The 20,888-nt window shown below is 41.3% G+C and overlaps 3 protein-coding genes and 1 long non-coding RNA gene across 8 annotated transcripts in view; 1 reads left to right on the top strand and 3 right to left on the bottom strand.

Moving 5' to 3' along the window:
* The window catches only part of nkd (naked cuticle), a 41,709-nt gene extending 33,967 nt beyond the window's left edge, over window positions 1-7,742 (bottom strand). For all 3 annotated transcript variants that reach the window (NM_001275100.1, NM_080049.3, NM_001275101.1), the window contains exon 1: window positions 6,597-7,742. In NM_001275100.1, the coding sequence (NP_001262029.1) occupies window positions 6,597-6,660 (64 nt within the window). In that variant the 5' untranslated portion in view covers window positions 6,661-7,742. The remainder of the gene's footprint in view (window positions 1-6,596) is intronic.
* A 5,307-nt stretch (window positions 7,743-13,049) lies between these two features.
* On the bottom strand, window positions 13,050-14,319 carry Acp76A (Accessory gland protein 76A; the record flags this gene model as incomplete). Of its 2 annotated transcripts, none has more annotated exons than NM_001259902.1 (2): window positions 13,050-13,253; window positions 13,326-14,319. In NM_001259902.1, the coding sequence occupies 2 exons, from the start codon at window positions 14,317-14,319 to the stop codon at window positions 13,084-13,086; spliced, it is 1,164 nt and encodes a 387-aa protein (NP_001246831.1). In that variant the 3' UTR covers window positions 13,050-13,083. The 2 variants fall into 2 exon arrangements, with proteins under 2 accessions (NP_001246831.1, NP_524153.1); NM_079429.2 differs by having other exon boundaries at window positions 13,050-13,256.
* A 275-nt stretch (window positions 14,320-14,594) lies between these two features.
* On the top strand, window positions 14,595-15,083 carry lncRNA:CR44675 (long non-coding RNA:CR44675). The gene has a single exon (NR_124996.1). It is a non-coding gene; the product is annotated as a long non-coding RNA:CR44675 (long non-coding RNA).
* Window positions 15,084-15,194: 111 nt separating this feature from the next.
* On the bottom strand, window positions 15,195-15,682 carry CG43407 (uncharacterized protein). 2 transcript variants are annotated; one of them, NM_001300181.1, is made up of 1 exon: window positions 15,195-15,682. In NM_001300181.1, exon 1 carries the CDS (start codon window positions 15,588-15,590, stop codon window positions 15,459-15,461), a length of 132 nt encoding a protein of 43 aa, NP_001287110.1. In that variant the 5' UTR covers window positions 15,591-15,682; the 3' UTR covers window positions 15,195-15,458. The 2 variants fall into 2 exon arrangements, with proteins under 2 accessions (NP_001287110.1, NP_001246832.1); NM_001259903.1 differs by having other exon boundaries at window positions 15,315-15,682.
* Between the last annotated feature and the right edge of the window lie 5,206 nt (window positions 15,683-20,888).

Consider the following 20,888-nt stretch of genomic DNA (forward strand, 5'->3'; position numbering starts at 1 on the left):
AAAGGCTTTAAGTACTGGCCATTGGCATTTTTCATGTTGTAATTTAACGCTTTTTTATGCCACTCTGACCACACCCACAACGGCAACAATAACAACGAAACCCTCTTCACTTCCTCAAACAATTTTCCCAGTTGGTCAGCGGTACCGAAAATCTTTACAGGCAATGAGGGTCCATTGTTATTATGATTATTTGTAATGTATGTTTAAGGGTAAGGGGATGGGGGATGGGAGCAGAGTTCGATGCTTTTAGGTTCTATTCAAGCCGATTGTTTCCCTTTGGGCCCTGAGCTTGCCACCGGGATTGTGTTAATCATGCTACATTGCAGCCGTTCCACAATAATCATAATAATCGAGAGTACAACAACAATAACAAACAACATCATTATTTTGGATATTTATGATATTTATGTAAGCTGGGCCGATGGCCTGTAGATGTAGATGTGCGCCACGATTGCTGTTGCCATGGCTCTTGATAAAAATTTAATGTAGCATGTTAACAAGCGACCCGTTATGATTACCCCCAATCCTGCCCCCTTCCACACAAAAGCAATCCAATCCCGACAATAACCCAAAATGCGGGACAGGGAATGGTAGAATGGTATGAAAAAAAAAAAACTATTGTACAATACAGCACAATCCCAGCAATTCCAATACGAAAACTCTGCAGTCCAATTTACCATTTCGATGATGATGATGATGCCGACTCCACAGACGACTCAACTTAACCCCTGGCGAGCGGAGGAGGAACCGGAACGGCGGCGCAGAGTGGGTTAAGCAATCCCAGTCCCAATCCCAAATCGAAATGTAGGTGCGCCAGACTAAGATGAAAATAAAGCTGGAACCTGAAGCTGAAGCTCGAGTTGAAGCCATCGTTCGGCGGAGGAAATGAATAATCAATAATCACAATTGAAAATTTTCTATAAATTGGCAGAGGCCGGCAACATAACAGTTTAATTTTTGTCTGCGGCAGACGATTGAAGGAAATGGAACTTTTATTTTATTTCATTTTATTTTTGGTCCAGAGAAAGAGAGAGAGAAAGAGAGAGTGTGGGAAAACTGTGGAAAGAGCTGGTGAACTCAAAGCTAAGAGAATTATGATTTTCCTTTGACAAGTTCCCTTTGAAGCAGCCTTTGAAGTCACAAATTATATTAGTCTGGATTTTTGGTTTCTCCTGAATGGCCTTTTGAAATCCTGTTGGAAATAAACGTATTTACCAGATAGAAGTATGGAAAGCTTATGTCTGCGTGAATTAAAGTCTTGAGATTTTCGAAATAATTACCCAGCAGCCAGGCAAACAATTTCCAACAAAACTGCCATCATGCGGCTGCAAACCATCCATTATCTATTCTCGTTTTCAAAGCACTTAGCTTCTATTGTTGCGGAGCTCTTGCATTTTAAAGTATCTCTGCCGCAACACCCAACCTTTTCACTGCAACACCTTTTTATCATTTAACTAGGTGGACGGAGCGAAATGGAATGGAATGGACGGGCAGGAGGATGCAGTTTCAGACCCGAAAATAAATCCCGACCAGAGGAGCGGAGCACTTTCGCATCAACAGCGTGGGAATTAATATCAATGTCGTTGTCGTTGATAGTGGTGGCGATGGTAATGGTGGTGCAGCTGCTCTTCCAGCTTTTCCTGCTGCTATCAGCTCTCAATTTTCCGGCACAGCCACCATGGCGTATATGTAATGCCCATTTTTTGTGTCGTTGCTCGCTACGGTTTAAACTCTCCTCTCGTTTTTTTCCTTTTTTTTTTTTTGCTTTTTATCAATTAAAAGCCACTTCAAAAGCGGAAAGTGTCTGTGTGTGCCGTTGACACGCATACATAAAATGAGGTAGAGGCACCCAAATACCCCCCACACACACACACACACATTCTGTCAGATTCACACACAGATATCCATAGTTCGCTTTGTTGTCAGTTGGCTTGGTTCGCTGGTTTTCTGTTTGTTAGTCGCCTTTTGTTTTATCGCCCCCCTGAAAAACCGCCTGCCACTTTGCTTCAGTGAGATAAAATGGAAAATCATTAAATACTGATCATTTCCATATATGCGTGGACATGGCACGTAGTCGTTATAAGGGAAAAAGATTGCCAAACTAGCCAAGTATGTACTGCATTGTATAGTATTTTAAGATGTTAAAGGAATAAATCATAATCGAATGTATTATACAATATATTTTACAAAGCATGATTACTGAATACAGCGGTGCTCATAGTGCTATTGCTCTCTCAAGAACTTCTTCCTCTTTCGCTAAATAAAATCCAGAGTTTCCCCACTTTTTTGGGGTCTTCCCCAAAATTTTCCCAGACCGCTTTCCTCAAAGCAGCCGGGCAGACAGGCATGTGGTTGGAGGCACATATGTTTGGCGGCTTTTTCGCTTTGACATAATCAAAACCAAACCGAACCGAACCGAACCCAAAGCAAACCGAGCGCACAAATGACGCGACTATCCCCAAAAAAAAATACTCGAAAGCGGCAAAGTGCGGCGGTGGCGGCGTCCACTCAAAGCTAATGACCGACAAAGCGTTTTGTATTATTTTCAATTTCATTTTCACTATACACAAACTATACCCCTGGCCCCCAATAGGCCCCTATAGCCGCCATAGCCAACAGGGCCCGCATTTTTCACCCTTTCCCCCCTTGGTGACAACACTTTTCGCTTCGGCCTCGCCACGCTTCGCCTTGCCATGCATTAAATATTATTAAGATAAGGCGCGGGGGTTCGCTTATCAATCAGACGTCAGAGGTACCGACCCTCGTATATATGTATTATTCGCAAAGAAGAAGAGCCAACACGGTTCTTCCATCAGAGTTATGAGTTATTGGAACAAACCGTCAACAGAGAGTTTCAGAGTTTCCGTAAATATTTGCTTAGAACGTGTTTTCCTTTACGCCTTTTGAAAGTGCTAGCTGGTTTTTTGTTTGCAAAGCAATTTGTATTAATAAATATAAAAGTTTGGACTGTTCTTTGATTTTGTTACTCATATATCGAAACATATTTACAACTTTAATGGGTTTTACGTTTTCTACACTAATTTGTATCTTTATCTCGTTGTAACGTTTCTGTTAAAGTTATGACCCCCTAATGAAAGCTTGAGCTCTGTTTTTTTAGGCCAAAGTTATGGCCTGGTGGACGAAGGGCGACCTAAGTGCGGTATAATTCCAAGAAGTGGCCCGAGAGCCAATTGCTAAATCAACACAAACAAAAGCCGATGACCAAAACAAAAACCTCAAAAGTCATTACATATATCTTGAGTGGCCCCAACCCCCGGGAAGCCGAGGCCTGCAGAAATGCAGAAGCTACGAGCTAACAGCTTTTTATCTTTTGGCACAAGGCGGCACAGCATTGTTTTGGTTCGGTTCGGTTCGGTTCGGTTCGGTTGGGTTTGACTTGGCTTGGCAGCCACCTTCGAAAAACCAGTCCATTGCGGTGGACCAAAACCCAAAACAAGGCGAAATACCCATCGGATCTGGACGATCCGACCCGACCGATCCAAACGCAACCGAACCGGCCATATAGGGTCGCTGGCATATCGAAAGGCAGAGCGGCAACTTCCTGGCTAATATTACGAAAATTGCTTATACCAGGCTATTGCTCCCTGGCCATCCCCATACCCATACCCATACCCATAACCATGCCCCAACCCATAGCCATAGCCAGTTCCATTCCCCTCCGATTCTCGAGTTCTGCGGATCAGCCAAAAAGTGCCAAGTCAAAGTTGGTAGTGGCAGCTAGAGCTGGTGCCCGCTTCCCGGACCTCGGGGCTGCGATTTGAGCCCGGTGCGGTTCGAGCCACGTTGCTTTCAGCCTGTCATGAAGGCAATGCCGACGCGATTCGCCTGTTGCCTTCTACCGTAATTCACAACAACCACAGCCATAATAATAACAGCAACAGCACGGTATCGAAGAAAAGCCAAGGCGAGCGTTGTAAAACCCGCAGAAGAAACAGTGGTCACAAGTGCATTACCAAATATACAATTAAGTATGGTAAGCACAAATAAATGTTATATGCATGATCAAAAGACATAAATATAAGTATACTTAAATGAAAACCTTTTTAGTTACAATAAGTATAATAATTAAGGATGCCACATATGATCTACAAAATATGCGGATCCCACCTGTAAGTATGGCTTAAATGCATCTATACAACGTGTCTATTAAATCCTATTTAATCTGCTTAAAATCTTTCGAACATCAATAGCCTCTCAGGTTTGGGTTTCATATCATCCCCGCCCGTCAGTGCCCACGATAATCCCCATTCAAACACACGATTTTTAACCACTGTGCACGACGGCCTCTGGTGCCGCGCCTCAAAGCAAAAAGCGCATCTTTTGAACAGAGCGCAAAGCGCAGCTTGGCAGTCGCAGCATCGGCGCGGTGTGTATCTCAAAGATACAAGCAGAGTACGCTCGCTGGATCGCTGGATCGCCGTTCCTCGGCCCGTCCGTCTGTGCGTCCGTTTGTCTGAAAGTCGGTCCGTCCATCTGTCCGTCTGTCGATCGTCGGTTGGTCTCTAAACCGCTTTTGTGTAGCCGCTGCTGAGATGTTTGGCATAGTTGGCCTGGCCGCGGAACTGGTTGGATGTGGATGTGGATGTGGATGTATCTTCGAGATGGAGTTGGGGAGTTTCTCAGTTTTGGTCGGAGTTGGGGCTGCAGATGGATGGAGTGGCTCAGTTATTATTATTTTTGCTTGCGGCGGCGGCTCGACGACTTGCTGCCGCTGATGTCCGATGTTATTGTTGTTGTTTTATCAACGTGAGGGTTTTAAAAGGTTTTTGTGTATGAGTCGGCATCGGTATCTTGGCCTCGCAGCAGCTGCTGCTTTCTACACAGGAAATAATTATTTGGCCTTTTATAATTTTAACATTCAACAACAAATATATCGTGGCAAATCTAATTATTCATGTGATATTTTACTATCTGCGTAATCACTTTTAACATTTTGGATTTATGTTAATATAATATTTTACTAAATTTCACTATTCTTTTATAATTTTGCCCATTATTAATGTAATGTCTTAGGATTAAAGTGTCACAAAACAATGGAATTTTTTCCCAGTGCATCCATAAGCAACGGGCCAACTCCACCTCCATCGCGGCATCGACTTGCCTTCGGTTTTACCTGCAACAGGTAAGAAATGTTCGTACGTTGTTTTTAAACGGCGTCGGCATTTCAATTCGCTTGATTTTCATTTTTTGTACGACTCTCTTCCCGTTTGTTGTTGTGTAGTGTTTTCGAGGCTGCTTTCTTTGAAGTTGCATGCTTCGGTGTGCCTTTGGAGGTTTCCTTTGAATTCCCCCTGCATCTGCCAGCAATTAGTGTACGGGGCTTGTCGTCCTGCAAAGGGTTCAAAGTGTTGGCCTGGCATTTAATTGGCGCAGACCAATTGCCAGCCGATGCCGATGAGGAGGAAATCTCTCTCTGGGGCTTCAAAGCGAAACAAAACAAACCAATGAAAAAAAAGACTCCAGAAAAGTAAAGAGGTGGATGGGGGCCCCAGAATATTTCCAATGAATTTGTGGACAGAAAAAAGGAACCCAGGGAACATTGATTGATTGATGTTACTTCAGCGATTCGGACATCAACGTTGCTCGTTTGGCAGAAAGGTCGTCCGATTCGGTCGTCCATTTCCAATTCGGATCGGATCCCACTTTGGAAACACGGACCTTGTTTATTTACGTCCATGATATGCTACCCATGACTAAGGAGCCGATCTCTAAGCAGCAGCAGGAGCCAAAGCGAAACGTTCTATTGATCGCGATCGCGATCCCTATCCCTATCCCGATCCCTTCGCCTCTTCGATCTGCTTCCAAAAAAAATTCTATTTATTTTCCATGGGTCGCTTTCCTTTTGATCTGCCCTGCCGTTGTGTTTTTCTTCTTCAGCACCATGCCCGATTTTCCGTTCTATTTTTGTGTGTCGCTGCTCCGGCATTCTCCTACCCATTTTCATTTCCATTTCCAAAGACCACAAGCGAACGAACGGCTGTGTATCTTCCAGATAAAAATGCAGCCGGGCGATTGCCTACATTTTATTTTCAACTTTTAGTTGTTCGCCGTAATTATTGGAAAAGGATGTGGGAGAAGCCCTTGACTCAATGAATTCGAATACACACATACACACAAATACATACATATCTGTGTGCGGGTGAGTGAACAATTGTTTGGGAGAAGGTAATATTTTAGATCTTCGGCCCAGATAGTCGTATGTTAATGGGAATGGCCTTCGATAAGAGGCCACGGAAAAATGAATAAGGAAAACATTCTGCATGGGTTAGTGGTTTTAGTGTCAGGTAGGTGGATATAGGAATGGATCATTATTTCAATAGTAAATGCAATTATAAATCAATAATTATATATTCCTAAGCGACTTTCTTCATATTTATAAGATATCTTCCTGCGAATCCCTGACTCACTCAATATTTCAATTTAATTTACTTGACTGTGGCCAACAAATTGTTTCCCTGAATGCTATCGCCCAGCTGTCTCTCCCCACGAGAGCATTAACATCCATCTTTTCCATATCTGCTGCCAACTATCTGGAAATTCACTAAACAAGTTGAGAACGCTTGGCTTTCGCTTACCTGAGAATTGTTTGTAGCCGCCGAGAATTTTATGCTTCCACCATTTGACAATGTTACCCGCCATCGCTGCCCGGATATATGTACCTATATAGTTCTATATATAAGCGGGTTGAGGATGCAGTTACTTGGCGGTGTCTTGGATTTTTCGGTGTTTCTATTTTCCGTTTTTCGGGCGGCGGTGGTGGTGGTTGGGCTGGAAATTTACGAGTCCTGAGAGGAGGAGACCTGCAGTATAGCAGCAGCCCAAAATGTTTTACGGCCCTTGTGTGTGCGTTCTGCGCTCCCTGGCTGGCTATCCTTTTGTGTAAGGATCTAAGGACTGAGACTAATATACTCCAGGTAGGAGGCGAGAGAATCCTCCGCTTCCACTTCCACAGCCACTTCCCGTTCCACCGTGTTTATGCGCTGCCGCTGGGCGACCTTAATTTGTATCTGGTATTATTTTCGACTGTGCGGGTGGCAAGTTACCAGTCGTAGTCGCTGTCGTAAAAGTTTTTACAGCTCTGATGTGCTGCATTTTAGTTTAATTTGCGCATATTGCGCTGCTTTATTTGATCTACGTGTGTGTATCTTGCAGATACTCGTACTCGCGCTCGCACTCGTGTATATTGGTACCTTTGTGCCCGCTGCGCGCGTAATTTTAATTGTAAAACATTTTCGCCGACTCGATTTGTTTTTCGCCAGCCGTTTTGTTGTTATTTATTCAATTTTTTCTTTTTGCTTTGCGACGACGTAAATAACTTGGCGTATAAACAACAAAAAACAACAAATGCAAAAACACGATTTATTTCCAAACGATTGCGACGAGGGCGACGGCGACGTCAATTTTTCGGGGGGTGGCGTACCGGTTGTTTTTGTTATTGTTGTGGGGGCGGTTTTTCGTTTTTCGTTTTTCCTTTTTGCTTTTCACACTTGATTTTTCTCTCCGGCTAGAAAATTAAAACTTCACTGGGCGTATCTCGCGGATACATTTATTCATTTGATCAATTTCCAATTTCAACGATAACTTCACTGGGCCACAACAATCCGTTCGGTCAGTAGTTGTTTTGGTGGGCCAAACTACGCGTATCTTCTAGATCCTTTCCGCTGTATCTCCGAGTCTCAGTTCACACGTCTTTTCGAATCAACGGACGAAAACAATCTGAATGCGAGTCGTTCGAGAATCGAAACATTGCCCGTTGTTCGAAACTCATCTTCGAGCGCCGCTCTTTCTCTTTCGAACACGTTCTCTCAATTTCGAACTCGAAATTTGTAAAGGCGTGTTATCTCTTTTTCTATTCGAAAAGGGTATGATGGAACTCTGGTTCATGACAAGCAACATATATGAAATGATATAAACAAATATTTTTCTTTCTTCTTTATCTTCTAAAAAACGATTCAAATTTTACCAGTAAAAAATTAATAAAATTTATTTATTTTTATTTACATTTTTTTTTAACCACTGCAAATACCATATGTTTTGTTTCAAATTTATACATTCACATTTATGGAGTATTTTCCTTTTAATAGCTACTAAGCTAAACTATACTAAAAATTCGAGTGATATATTTTCAGTGATTTTTCCATTTATAACAGAACGTTCTTAAATATTGCATACAAAGAAGCAATTATTAGAGCAACATATTTGATTGCAGCGAATGCCACGCCTCAAATTTAGAGCTTTCTTTTGGCTTACACCTTTCAAGCTGAATTTTGACTGGTAGTTACTGCCTCCACCATCGGTTTTTGATTATACACGTGTTTGGATAATACCCGGTTTTAATTTGCCTCTATGCATAGCCGCAGCAGAAAAAAATTTGATTGTTTTTAAATTTGATCTCAACCGCTGCCCCTGCCCCAATTTTCGCCACGCAGAAGAAGCCGCCTGCTGAGCTTGAACATCAGGGCAATTACCAACCAACCAACCACCAACCAAAAAGTAACCCCAAACCCAAGCTCAAACCCGCCGATAATAACAGAGCAAGGAGAATCCTGAATTACGCCGCAGAGGCAAAAAAAAAAATATGAAGAAACACAAAGCTCTTTCTTTCTCCGGCGATCGAAAGCAAGTGGAAGGAACCCGCGGTGATCGGCTTGCCTTTAACCCACTGAGGCCCAATGTGGCAACCTGAAAAATATTAGTGTATTTATGGAGGTAAAATATAATATTTTTGCATACTTCACATTTACTTAAATACGTTAAATAATATAGTAATAACTAATATCGTGTTAAATTTCTAGAGAGCTAGTAACTGAAACATCAACTGTGTACCTAGTCGATTATAAGATATTATGAAATTTCAAGAAGAGATTAAACTAACAAAACCTCCTTATATCTTGATGTTCCATTAGGCATTATATGTTCCTAATTATATTTGAACGTTTAGGAGGACCAATATTCTTATGTAGAACTTCTAAATATGTACCGCTCTCAAGGGGTTAACTTTGCCCTCGGGGTCCGCAGGCTTTCGCACCGTAAAACGTTTTCGGCTTTCGGTATAATGGCGCTGTAATTGAAGAAGAACACGCGATCGAACGGAGGGTGAGGGGATCGAGAAGGGGCTCCGCAAAGGCGGCGGAGGGAACCTCCTTCTAACAGAATGGTTTCGGTCTGGGTCTTGTCTCTCTCTTTGTCGGACCCTCCTTTGTGGTGCCTTCGTCATACATTGATCCATCGTCTTAATTTCAGGAGGAGACGCGCCGCGCGTCTCCTGCGCTCCCTACATTTCGGATGCGGGCCCCTGATTGATGTCGGGAATCTGTCCGCCCTGTAGCCGATGATATTGATTTATGTTTACTCCGGTTTCGCATCCGAACCCCAACCCCAGCACTTTGTTCTGCCGAATTTCGCACAACATTTTGCCGCTTTGTATTTGACAAAAGTCGGCGGACAGGACAGACGGGCTGCAAATGTAATTACCCAAAAACGAGTGGAACATGTCTGGCGGCCCAGCAATCCGGTGGGCGCGGTTCCTGTTCATATGTGACTGACCCACCCGACCGACCATATAAAGGGTTCCCTGACATTTGTCCCTACGATGACGATGACGATGACGATGACGGAGTGACGGCCATGGCAACTGTCGCTGTAATTGACAAGGAGGCAGTATTCGATTCGCTCTGCGTCACTCCCCAGTGCCCCCGCCTTTTTGCCCAGTTTTCCCCCGCTTTCCACAGGCAAATCCCTATCTTCACACACATGGGCAATGCTGATGAGTTTTTGAAGGGTTAGGCGAGTTTAATCGGGTCCTATGTGGCGTGTGTGTTTGCATTAGGGAGTTGATTAGGTTACGGGGGTCATTTTGGCTACAGGAGATAAACATAATTGCCTTGTCTCGAACGTATTTCCGCAAAATATGATGCAGTTCCAGGGCACACATTAATGGGGCAATTTGATGAAGTATATTTATTTAATTCAATTGTAATTTAAATATTTTCGAAGCGAAAAGGATCAATCTTTTAAATAAATCGAATAAATAAATCGAACCAATAATCATTAAAGATTAACAATTTAAGCACCTATTAATTATCCCCACTGCTTTTGTTTAACTTCTAGGAACAAAGCAAATATCTCATTGCTAAGAATGGTTTTCAGCAATTGATGATTATTTTTTTTTTCACATGCCAACAACAAGACGCTCTAAATTTTCCAAATATTTTCAGTAAATAATGGGCAGCACATAAATTAGATAAGCAGATATATTTTTCAACTTGCGTCACAATCGAAGCTGCGCTGGATCTCATTAAAAAATATATATTTTCACGATCGGCTCGACGAAAAGAATCCAAATTTATTTTTTTAGTTTTTTGGAAGTCGTAAACGAATGAAATTGAAATAAATATCATATGCATGGGGTCGTGTACATTGTGAAACTATTCAATAAATTAACTTTGTTGTAAGTGCTGGCCATAAATATTTATATTTTATAGTATTTGTACGCTTGTCGTAAAATTCAAATGAAGTTGTCCCCCAATGATGGTCGACGAGTGGGCCGCGTTTATAAACATATTTCCAAAGCAATTATGAATTGTAGTTTTTGGCATTCGTCGGCTGACTGACAGGAAATTATATTGTGTTATAGGCCATAAAACTGGCAGGTCCGGAGAACCAAATGAGCCCCCAATGAGAGATCTTCAGTCCCATTGGTAGGTAGCATGTGCAACAGGCCTTTTGCTTTTGAAGTCCCCACCCCACCTCTCTGCGCTCAAATGACTTTTTACCCAGAAGTCGTTAAAAAACGACGAAAATTTCCAATTAATTTTGATAAACGCGGCCCGCAATGAAAAATATAAGATGCATATTGGTTTGGGGCTGGGGGAAAGTTTGTTTGCTGCCCCAAAGCGGAAATTGTAACTGTGCATTGATTGGGATGGGGGCCGGGATGGGGAAGAGGTGGGGCTGGGTAGTGCAACCAATTGTTGCTTATTAGGCCGAAAACATTAAAAATCTATCAAAACAACAACAACAGCGATGAGACAACAAATTGTTGTCTACGGAATGAAGCCATTTCAATCAGCCGTTTTATGAGTGTTTTTAGGCGCTTTTTGCCCGCCTGCCTCAACTGGATTTTTACGATTTTACATTTACAAGAGTCCGCCGTCCATCGCTGTCCATCAAACGATTAGGCCCGGCATGGATGTATCTATGTATAATATATAGGGAGTGGATCTGTTGTATCTATGGGTCTACGATTTCCGTGGGACTTAATGACCAGATTAATGATGCCAAAAACATGATGGGGAGCGATAGATTAAATGGGAGCTATAAAAGCGATTTAAGTGTGGGGTGGCGGTTGGTAGTGGGTTGTGTTCGGTGTGCTTTTAGGAATTTTTTCCAAGGAAAGAAACATCTCTGAAGCATCTTTTGGATATCTAGAAGATCTGAAGATAATATTTTCTTTAATTTTACTTCCAAGAAACTCATATAAAATATTTCAATTTGCAGCTCTGGCACTTGAATCACTTTTCAAAAGCATTTTCATTTGATTTTCGTTGTAAATCGCGCCTATTAAATTCCATTATACTGATTAAAGGCGAAATAATCATATGCCTATAATCATATTTCTGGTCTATACATTTGTTTAAAAATTTCTTCTAAGATCCTATAGGTAATATATAGCGATATTTCACTACTGTGTATTACTTCATACAACTTATTACTTGGAAACCATGGGAGAAATAATACCACCTGCGATACCAATTGATTAGATCACGCCCCCTCAAACTTAAATGAACCTTTCAAAAACATTTAACGAAATAAATAATCAAATTGCAACACACAGAAATCTTGAATCGCCACCCAGCTGAAGTGGAAATCTTGGTCGCACACCACAGGCGAAATAAGTAATAATTTATGCATTTTCATTTATTTTTCCACTAATATAAAGTTTTTCATTTATTCTGGGCTCCACTCGTAAATTACAGCCAGCTGGCCCGAAGGAGGGCGTGGAACTTTGGTTTGGGGAGCCAAACGAAAATAAAAATAATTTTTAAAGTGCTGCCCAGACACTGCATCCATTACCCCCGCGAAACCCCGAGATTGTATCTGCATTATCTACGCTGCCGTATCTGATAATGATCAACTGCTGGCCGACGCCTCAGCTGCCGCCTTTTTCTTTATACTTTTACATATCTGTACGAGTATATATGTATATATTTTCCTTTATTTCGTGTTTTTCCTCTTTTTGTTGCCTTTTAATTAAACGCTCAAGCCGCAAGCGCAGCTCAAGCCGCCGGCGGAGTGGAGTGGGTTCGGGTGGAGTCGTGCATGGGCGGCTGCCCCTTTGAGAGAAACCTTCCCCGCCGATTCTATATAGAGGTTGCCGCCTCATTTTGTCAGTCATGCCGTCATTGCTTCATTATCCATGCGCACATCACTCAACGCACACTCTGCATGTACTTCGTATATACATACATATATGGTATATATACCAATGCACTCAATTCCATCCGAGAACCCTGTTCCATTTCCAGACTGTGCCCATCCAAGTCATATCCATATTCATCATCGTCTGCATCTCAGCACCAACTCTAATCGAATTACTGACACACTTTTAAATTTATTACTGTCTCGCATCTCTCATATTATTAATTTTAAACAGCGGATTTTTATAATTTGTATACTCGGAATGATTAAATGATAAATTAAACCATAACAAATATTCAATGTTATAACATAACTTTTGCAGGCAGACATTAAAGATCGCAATTTCCTTCTCACATAAATGATCTCAGCAAAAAAAAAAAATTATGGAAATTATCTGACTTGTAATATAGAAAATAAACTTACCTTTTATCTTTTAAAAGGAAAATGAAATGAAATTAAAATCGATTTGACACGGTCTTTAAAAAGTGTGATTACAAAATAGTAACTAATTAAAAAATAAACGGACTAATGTCATTATTATTATGGAAGGAGTTATGTAAGGATCAATATCCACATGTAAAATAAAACCTTTTTATTTATATTTTTTTGCTTTATTATGCTTCGAAATATATTATGGATATTTTACGACTTGAGATCAGCGTATTTCTTGGAGCAATTCACTTTGTCAGTAAGTCCATCTAGGTTTTCAATTCGACCAACTGCGTATACGTTAATCTTATCCTTTATGACAAAGACGAATGGGCGATTTACTTCAAACGTTTCGGTCTTTCCAGTATCAATATCATCAACTACTTCTAAAATGTGGAATAAAATATATTAATGTTAATGTAAAGAACAGTAAATAGTACGAGTATTTCGATTACCTAAACGGAGAATGGGTTGAAATCGTATGCCATGGTTGACTCGGAAGTTGTTGATTTTGATTTTGGCTTTCGATTTAAACGCCGAATCTTTAAACGTGTCTTCAATGTTAATTCCGTTAAAGAATTTGGCAATATTGTAGTCGAATTTCTCCTTGAATATGGGCAGTAGCAAGTGAACATCCTTGTGATCATTATATTCCACATTGATCTGGTTGTTTAAATTATCCAAAATGTCCTTGCAGGTGACACCTTTCCTCGGCAGGAGGATCAACATACCCAAGTTTGCCGATGAGAATGGAATGTATATACCTTTGGCCTCGTCCGTGGACATGGTTTCAAACGAGGACAATGAGTGCATCATGGGCACACATGTTGGGTCTTTCGAAGCATATCCAGTGCCAGGATTATTGACAAAGTATCTATTAATCTCTGATTGGAAATGAGATGCCCAAAGGGGAGTGACTGTCATTCCGCTGATGGCTACAATGTTTTCGCCCGCGTTTAACTTCTTCTCTTGTACAAAATTGGCGAGTACACCATCCAAATGGGAGGACAACCATTCATCCATTAATTTTGATGGTCTGACATCCTTTGTTACATCATACTTCTTGGCGCTCGTCATCAGCACCTCGTTTACCAGACGCAGCTTTTGCGATAGGGGCAGTTTCTGAGACACTGCCACCTTGTTGGCCATCTGGAACTTGGCGCTCGAGGCTTTCTTATATCTCAATCCCCAATCCAGTACTTCCTGCCTTGCTTCGGAGTATCCAAAGTTTATGATCAAGCTCCTTTCCAAATCGTTATTACTTTCAACTGCCTTAGCGGCATGGATCTCAAAAAGAATCATTTCTATATTCAACACTGATAGTACAAAATTCTCTGGTGTGTATCTATCGATTTCCCTTATCAGTTGAAATGATACATTTTGTTGTATTGTATTTTGAAAGAGGAGCGACGTGCACAGTACTAAGAATATTACTTGATGGTTGCCCATTTTCCACAGCCCCAATGAGCTTCTTAAACTAACTTTGTTCCTATATATACACACAAGGGGAATGACCCTTAAGATATTGGATAATACGCAAAAACGAATGGAAATTAGTACGGATTTATTGCACTGCTATTCAATTTCATGCTTTCTATCCTCTAACCAAGGAAGAGTACATTAAAATCTTAGTAAATCGTCGTAAATTCGCCACCTCATATATACAAACTAACTTATGGCGTGCTTTCGCTAGATAAATTCAGCCGCAGAGAAATATCTTGTTTAGTCAGTGTTATGTTTTCATCAAGTGCTCATATTTAGCACCCAGTGCTCCAATTGCTCCAATGTTCGCTGGCAGCTCTATGTTCTATGCACGCACTTCCATCCACCGACTGAATGTGTTATCCACCCACTTTCCGCCTGGTAATATGTTAATAGCACTATGCGTCACTTGCATCCTGGCACATTGCAATCCGTCCGCGTGGGTGGATGTCTTTTCGTCCGACTTAAGTCTGCCAACTGTCTGCTTTCCTCCATGGACAATATGGTCGCTGCCTGGTGGCTGCCTTGTGGTTTTCTGATTTATAACACTGTTTACACGCCCTGCCAAAAAGTTTGATTTACTGGCCATTGGACCGGCGGCCACGTGTGCCCATTCGATTGCCATAACTCATACGACCCGTTGTACTTTCGTTCCTGCTGAGCAAAAGGACTCACGCATGCGCAGATGGAATGTAACCTTAGTTCGCATTATATTATTAAGAATGTCTTAGAAAATAAGGAGAATTGCACATAATATATTTACAATTGCTATATCAATGGCTTATCCAACAATCATAAGTTTAAACATACATATGAACATTTTGGAAAGGAAATATATAAATAATTTATTTCGCAGCAATGAATAATTTAATGCGATTTACAAGATGTCCTCGGTTTGAAAGTAATCACAGACATAGTGTGTGGAAATCGATTGACATACAACCAAAAGACATTAATTTCTGCATCCTCATAATAACTGTGAAACTATATTTATCTGCAACTCATCAAAGCCACGCCGCTCATTTTCCTCCGATTACCCATGCATTTCCTATATGAGTAACTGTTCACGGTGCATCCGCGTTGATGATGATGAAGTTGATGCTTGATTAGCTGGACAGACCCGATCCTCCTGCTCTGGGCACTCCCCCTCCTCTGAAATTTTCTCCGCCCCTTCGCCAGCATGTGTGCATGTTCATTTCAGCCCGGTCCGCAGGCGGCCACCTCACACATTCGCCCATCACACTTCCTTTGAAGTTGCACCGCAATCTCAGCCGAGAGTCGGATCTCTCTGGACAGTTCAGCCACGTCGAAAGCCACCCGTGCGAAAAAAAAGTACGATTAAACCTAATCGAATGTCCACGCAAGACGAAGTTAAAGTATACCCTTAACTATTATATATTTAGAATTATAAAGTTTTTATTCTAGGGCTTTATTAATTGTGTACAATTGTGTACAATATATATATATTGTGTACAATTGTTATTGTATTGTTACTCACATGTTTATCTTATTAAATGTAAATTAGTATAATTGGATTAAATTTAATCTGAAAGTAGCCCATAGTAGTTTATAGAAAGTAAGTTTCTTTTTTATCTTTTTAAGTTTTTGAGTGTTAAGATGCAGTTTTACGGTAATCAAAAAGGTTGAGAAAGGGTATTTGGTGTACTCTTTAACCGGTTACATCCCGGCCATAAAAGCGGCAAAACGGTCATGTTGGATCGCCGCTCTTATCAACTTGTCCAAAAGCTTTTGCGCTCGTTCAAATCAATTGGAAGCGGTTGGCATCGGCATCTCAGGAGATCTCAAGCGCGCAACCTCCAGTGCTGCCAATTTGTCCTTTTTCCGGATAAATCTTAAGTAGGCCAATATATTATGGAAAATAAATTTTTAATATTATTTTATATTAATTTTATAAAATCATAATATTATTGATTAGTGGTTAAATTATTCTCATAATACTATAAATATTGAATATCAAATCTTATAGTTATTGTTCATCTAGAACAAAATTGAGTTTTTAGTTTGCAAATGACATTGGGAAAAGGAACTTTAAAGATTTTTTGAGCTTAACATGAGTGTTGGTATATTTTTCGTAACTGAAAGTAATCGTACACTTTGTGGTCAAATTTGTCTTAAGAACGGTATTGTTATTTATAAGTTACTAAGTCTAAGTAAGTAGATATCCGGTATTAGGTATCAATTCAATCGAAAATAGATTTGTTTATGATCCAGTATAGCTTAAGTTAAATAAGTTCTTAAGTACTGTACTCGTCTTATCCACATATTTAAGCCATCTCTCATTGACACCACTGGGAGCCACACACATCGGTGAGTTGCGCATGCGCGGCGGATTCGACGGTGGGCCGCTGTCGGCCAACTGACACATAGAGGGCGATGGCGATAGTGCCGCCCCGTCGGCGAGCGGCTCTCCTGCGTTTTTTGCGCGTTTCGGCCAGCTGTTGGCGGCTTTTTGCCGGTCGGTTGGTTCGGCTTTGTTCTTTGCCGGCAGCGTTTAATGGTTGATTTTGCTCAGTCGGTTTTTGATTTTTTTTTTGCGTCGCATTTCGGTGTTTCGTTTTGTAGTTTGCGGTGGTTTTTTGCTGCCTTTTTATTAAATTATTATTTACTTTTATTACAAAGCGCGACGGCGGCATGGCAAATTGATGCGATATTTCAATTTGCGTCGGCCACAAAGCGAGCGATTGTGCGGCGAAATAAATATATCAATGGGGCCGCTGCTGCGCCTACACTTGAACTTCAAAGCGCTTTCCCAACCCTTTTGCTAATAAAATCTCTTCGCTACCAAAAATAAAACTTACTCACACCGTGGCGGACCCATGGAAATGCTCGACTTCAAAGCAAATTCAAAGGGGTCGCCGGACGGGGTAATCTCTCGCATAAACAAAAGCCAATTGAAATGCTTCCAAAGAGAATTTGCTTTTTGTGTATTTGCTGCTACTTAAGTTGGCAGACCTCCTGGCATCCGCACGCCTTCCTCCTGCTCTTTCTCCTCCTCCTCCTCCTGCCGATTTGTCTTGCCCGTCACTTTTTAATTGTTGTCAACCCACACTAGAGAACCAAAGCGACAGAGCTAAGCAGCATTAAGCAGAGGCGTGCACTGCACGAAAAGCAATTGAGTTCTAAAAAGGAATATCAAAAACTATCTCTTAAAAACTGCTCAGCTAAGATAAGAAGAATATAAAATGGAGTGGAATATTGTACTAAATATTGTATAAAATAATTTATTATGAAGGCATATATCCATCTTTGAAATACAAGAATTTTATCATTTATTATGTATTTTTCCATGCTTCCTTGCATTTTCCCCTGTGCAGTGATGTAGCATTGGACATGGAGCTGGCCGCACCCAAGTCGGGCACATGAAAAAGACATCAAAGCAAATCTTGACAAGCGTATATGCCTCTTATCTGCATCGAGCCCAGCCAGGCGCAGGAAGCAGGAGGTGGGACAGGACAGAACGGAGGAGGAGCGGGACAGAAGGAGCACATGCACACTCGAACATCCACAGGAAGTGCCTTCCGCTCGGCAATGCACTGCACTGTTCTGTTTCTGGTCTACTCCTTATGGGATACATTTCCTGCTGTTGCCACGCCCCCTAAACGCACCCATACATACATATACACCCACGGGCAAGTTTTAGCCGTGTTCGAATGCATTTTAAAGTTGGCAACAAGAGCAACAAATACACTCATCATAACCGTGACAGCCACAATAAAGTTTCACCCAAAAAATAGTCAGGCGGAGTGTGGAAAAGGGTTTTCGGTCAACCAAATTGGACTTTTGGTACTCAAATAAAGGACATGAGGAGACTTGTTTGAGAAGTTTGCGAACATACTTGCTACTCGTCCGTAGGGGAGTAATAAAAGTGAGTACCCAACTAGATGCACATATGTATGTGCTTTAATTACGTATTTAGTACCATTCTTTAAGTCTAGCCTTCAACAAAGTTGTTAATTAAAAGTTAAAAGAAATTATTTAGTATTTGAATGGAACACTGAAGCAGTAGCATTTCAACTTAAACACCAAAATAAATAAATTTAAGCTCTTTTTTATTTAGATCTCCAAGCTTGAATCTTGAAATTGGTTTAACTGTGGTATATCTACCATATACATATGTATCTATCTACTACCATATATCTTAAAATTTTCAAACTCCTGGCTAGCGTTTAGAAGATAATTCACTCCAGGTACACTGATCCAGGACTTTGATCCAGGTCATAACACTGGCAGCACTGGCTTTCCTATCCTAACTTCACCAGTAGACCTTACATCCCATCCTCCCGTGCGATTCATCCTGTCCGTATATAGTACCCCCTACTTACTTATTCCGAGGTTGTTTTTCCTTGCTGCTGCAACAGCTGCCGCATTTTGTGTCTTTTTCTTTTGCTGCTGTTGACGTTTATGCAAATTGTGTTGTTATTTTTTGTATGTCACCACCCGAAAAAAACAGCCGCAAAAAAACAGAAATCTGGGAAAGCCTCTGCTCGGACAGGCCGACTCCCCCAATCGATAAATGCAAATTTTGGTAAACGAAATCAGGAACACGACTCTTGTTATCCTTTGCCGAGGATTTCAGTTGAGGATTTCACTCACATTTCATTTAATTTGTGAATTATAAATGTTAAATTGAAGAGTGCAGCGGTCGACATTGAGGACAACTAAATCACTCGGCCACTGCTCCTTTTTACAACCTCCCAAAGTTTGTCATGTTCTCGTTGCGTAACTCCGAAACTCCAAAGTAATTAAATTGAAACAGAGTGCAAAATGCACACAAAAGCCGGAAACTCCATGTGAGGGGCAATGCGGGGGACAGGGCACATGTCCATGATGGAGCTGCACTGAAAGATACTTTGTGAACTATAGAAATAAATAAATTAACAAATAAATGTCATAAACATACAGAATATGCTCGAAAGAAAATAATAATTTTTATATATATCAACATATAATAATATCTATATAGAGTTGAGAAGCAATCTAAGTATTAGTAGAATTATTTATTATTCCGATTCCACGCATCAAATGTTGTTTGTATATGTATGTTCAGTGTGTATTGCGTGGGATTTGCCGTGGCAAGAGTCAAGTGTGTTCCCAACAAAAGTGTTGAAAATACCATGTTCGGGGGGGGGGGAGGGGGGAGGTAAGGGAAATGAAGCGAGCAAAGCAACTGGCAGCATGTTGACAGCACATATGCTCCCCACATTCCCCCTTTTCCTGCGCCCATTCCTTTGGCTCCGTACGAAGTTATAGTTATGATGATTGTTGATTTAGAGTTTTTAGTTTTTAGTTTGCCAGATGGGCCGAGGAGGGATTTGTGTAGCATGCAATTAATTTTGCAGCCCCACTTCAAAGGAGCTGAAAGGAGCCGCCCGTGGACAGATGATGACAACAACTCGGCAGCTCCGTCAATGGGGGCCTTTGATGCCGTGCCTCCCCGATCCCGATCCCGATTCCGAACCCCAGTCCCAATCCCCATGGGACCCCTGACAGCAGTGCTAATGGGAGACGGAGATGCGCTCGGGGGAAGCCCCAGTGACGGCCAAAACCAATTCGAACTCTTTCTGTTCCCATGGCCGTAACCCGAGACCTCGGAATGTCAAATTCTTGCGGTGCACTGGAAACAACGTTTTGTACATTCAATCGAAAAAAATCGAAAACGAGCAATGAGGAGTTTTCTAAAGTGCAGAATTTTGATATATTTTTTATGAACTAAAAATTACGAAAAAGAATAATTTCTTACAAAATCAATCACATTGTTATCATTATAATTAAAAATTGTAGCACCTAAAAACTTCTGAAAGCCGTGCTTTATTTTCTTTTTCGACAAATGAAAAGCGGGTGAGAGAAATTGCCTGTAGCGATATTCATGCTATAAATAGATTTATAGTTTCCAGGACTCATACGGACAGATGGACGGACAGACGGACGGACAAACGGACATGACCAGATCGAATCTTTAATTAAGAATTTTCTGTAGCGAAAACGCTTCCTTTTACTCTACGAATGCGGTGGCTTGGAAGCCAAGTAATGTAATAAGTTAAAAACTCAATTCTAGTCAAATGATACCTTATTTTCTGACAGTGCACAACCCCCTTTTCATGTGTTCGTGCTGCGGCCGACTCCACTGGCCGCCTGTCAATTCGAGAAGTCTTCACTTGACTCGGCCGCTCTTCTTGCGGTTGACATTCGCGACTGGCGGTCGAGCCGATGGCCTCCACTCCAGTTGATCCCGATTCCCCATTCCGCCACATCTTTCCCAGTCTTTGGCCCCTGTGTGACAAGTGTGGCTGTGATGGAACACCAAATAGGACTGTCGGGTTATAAAGCTGACAGCGAAACAGAGTTGAAGTTGACCGCCATTGATGGCTCTTGAACTTGGAATCCGATGAGCGCTCACGATGGGGTTGAAATGTGAATCCTTGCCTTTGATAGTTGAAGCATGATAACATATTTAAGCGTGCAAAATTAAAAAGGATAATTGATATTATAGAAACACATTTCAATGGAAGTTTAAA

Source organism: Drosophila melanogaster, chromosome 3L (assembly GCF_000001215.4).
Source record: "Drosophila melanogaster chromosome 3L".
Lineage (NCBI taxonomy): Eukaryota > Metazoa > Arthropoda > Insecta > Diptera > Drosophilidae > Drosophila > Drosophila melanogaster.

What these genes read in the sequence shown, in the direction of transcription:
- CG43407 (NM_001300181.1), bottom strand. Translation starts at nt 15,590, where the DNA reads ATGGGCGAATGTGTGAGGTGGCCGCCTGCGGACCGGGCTGAAATGAAC.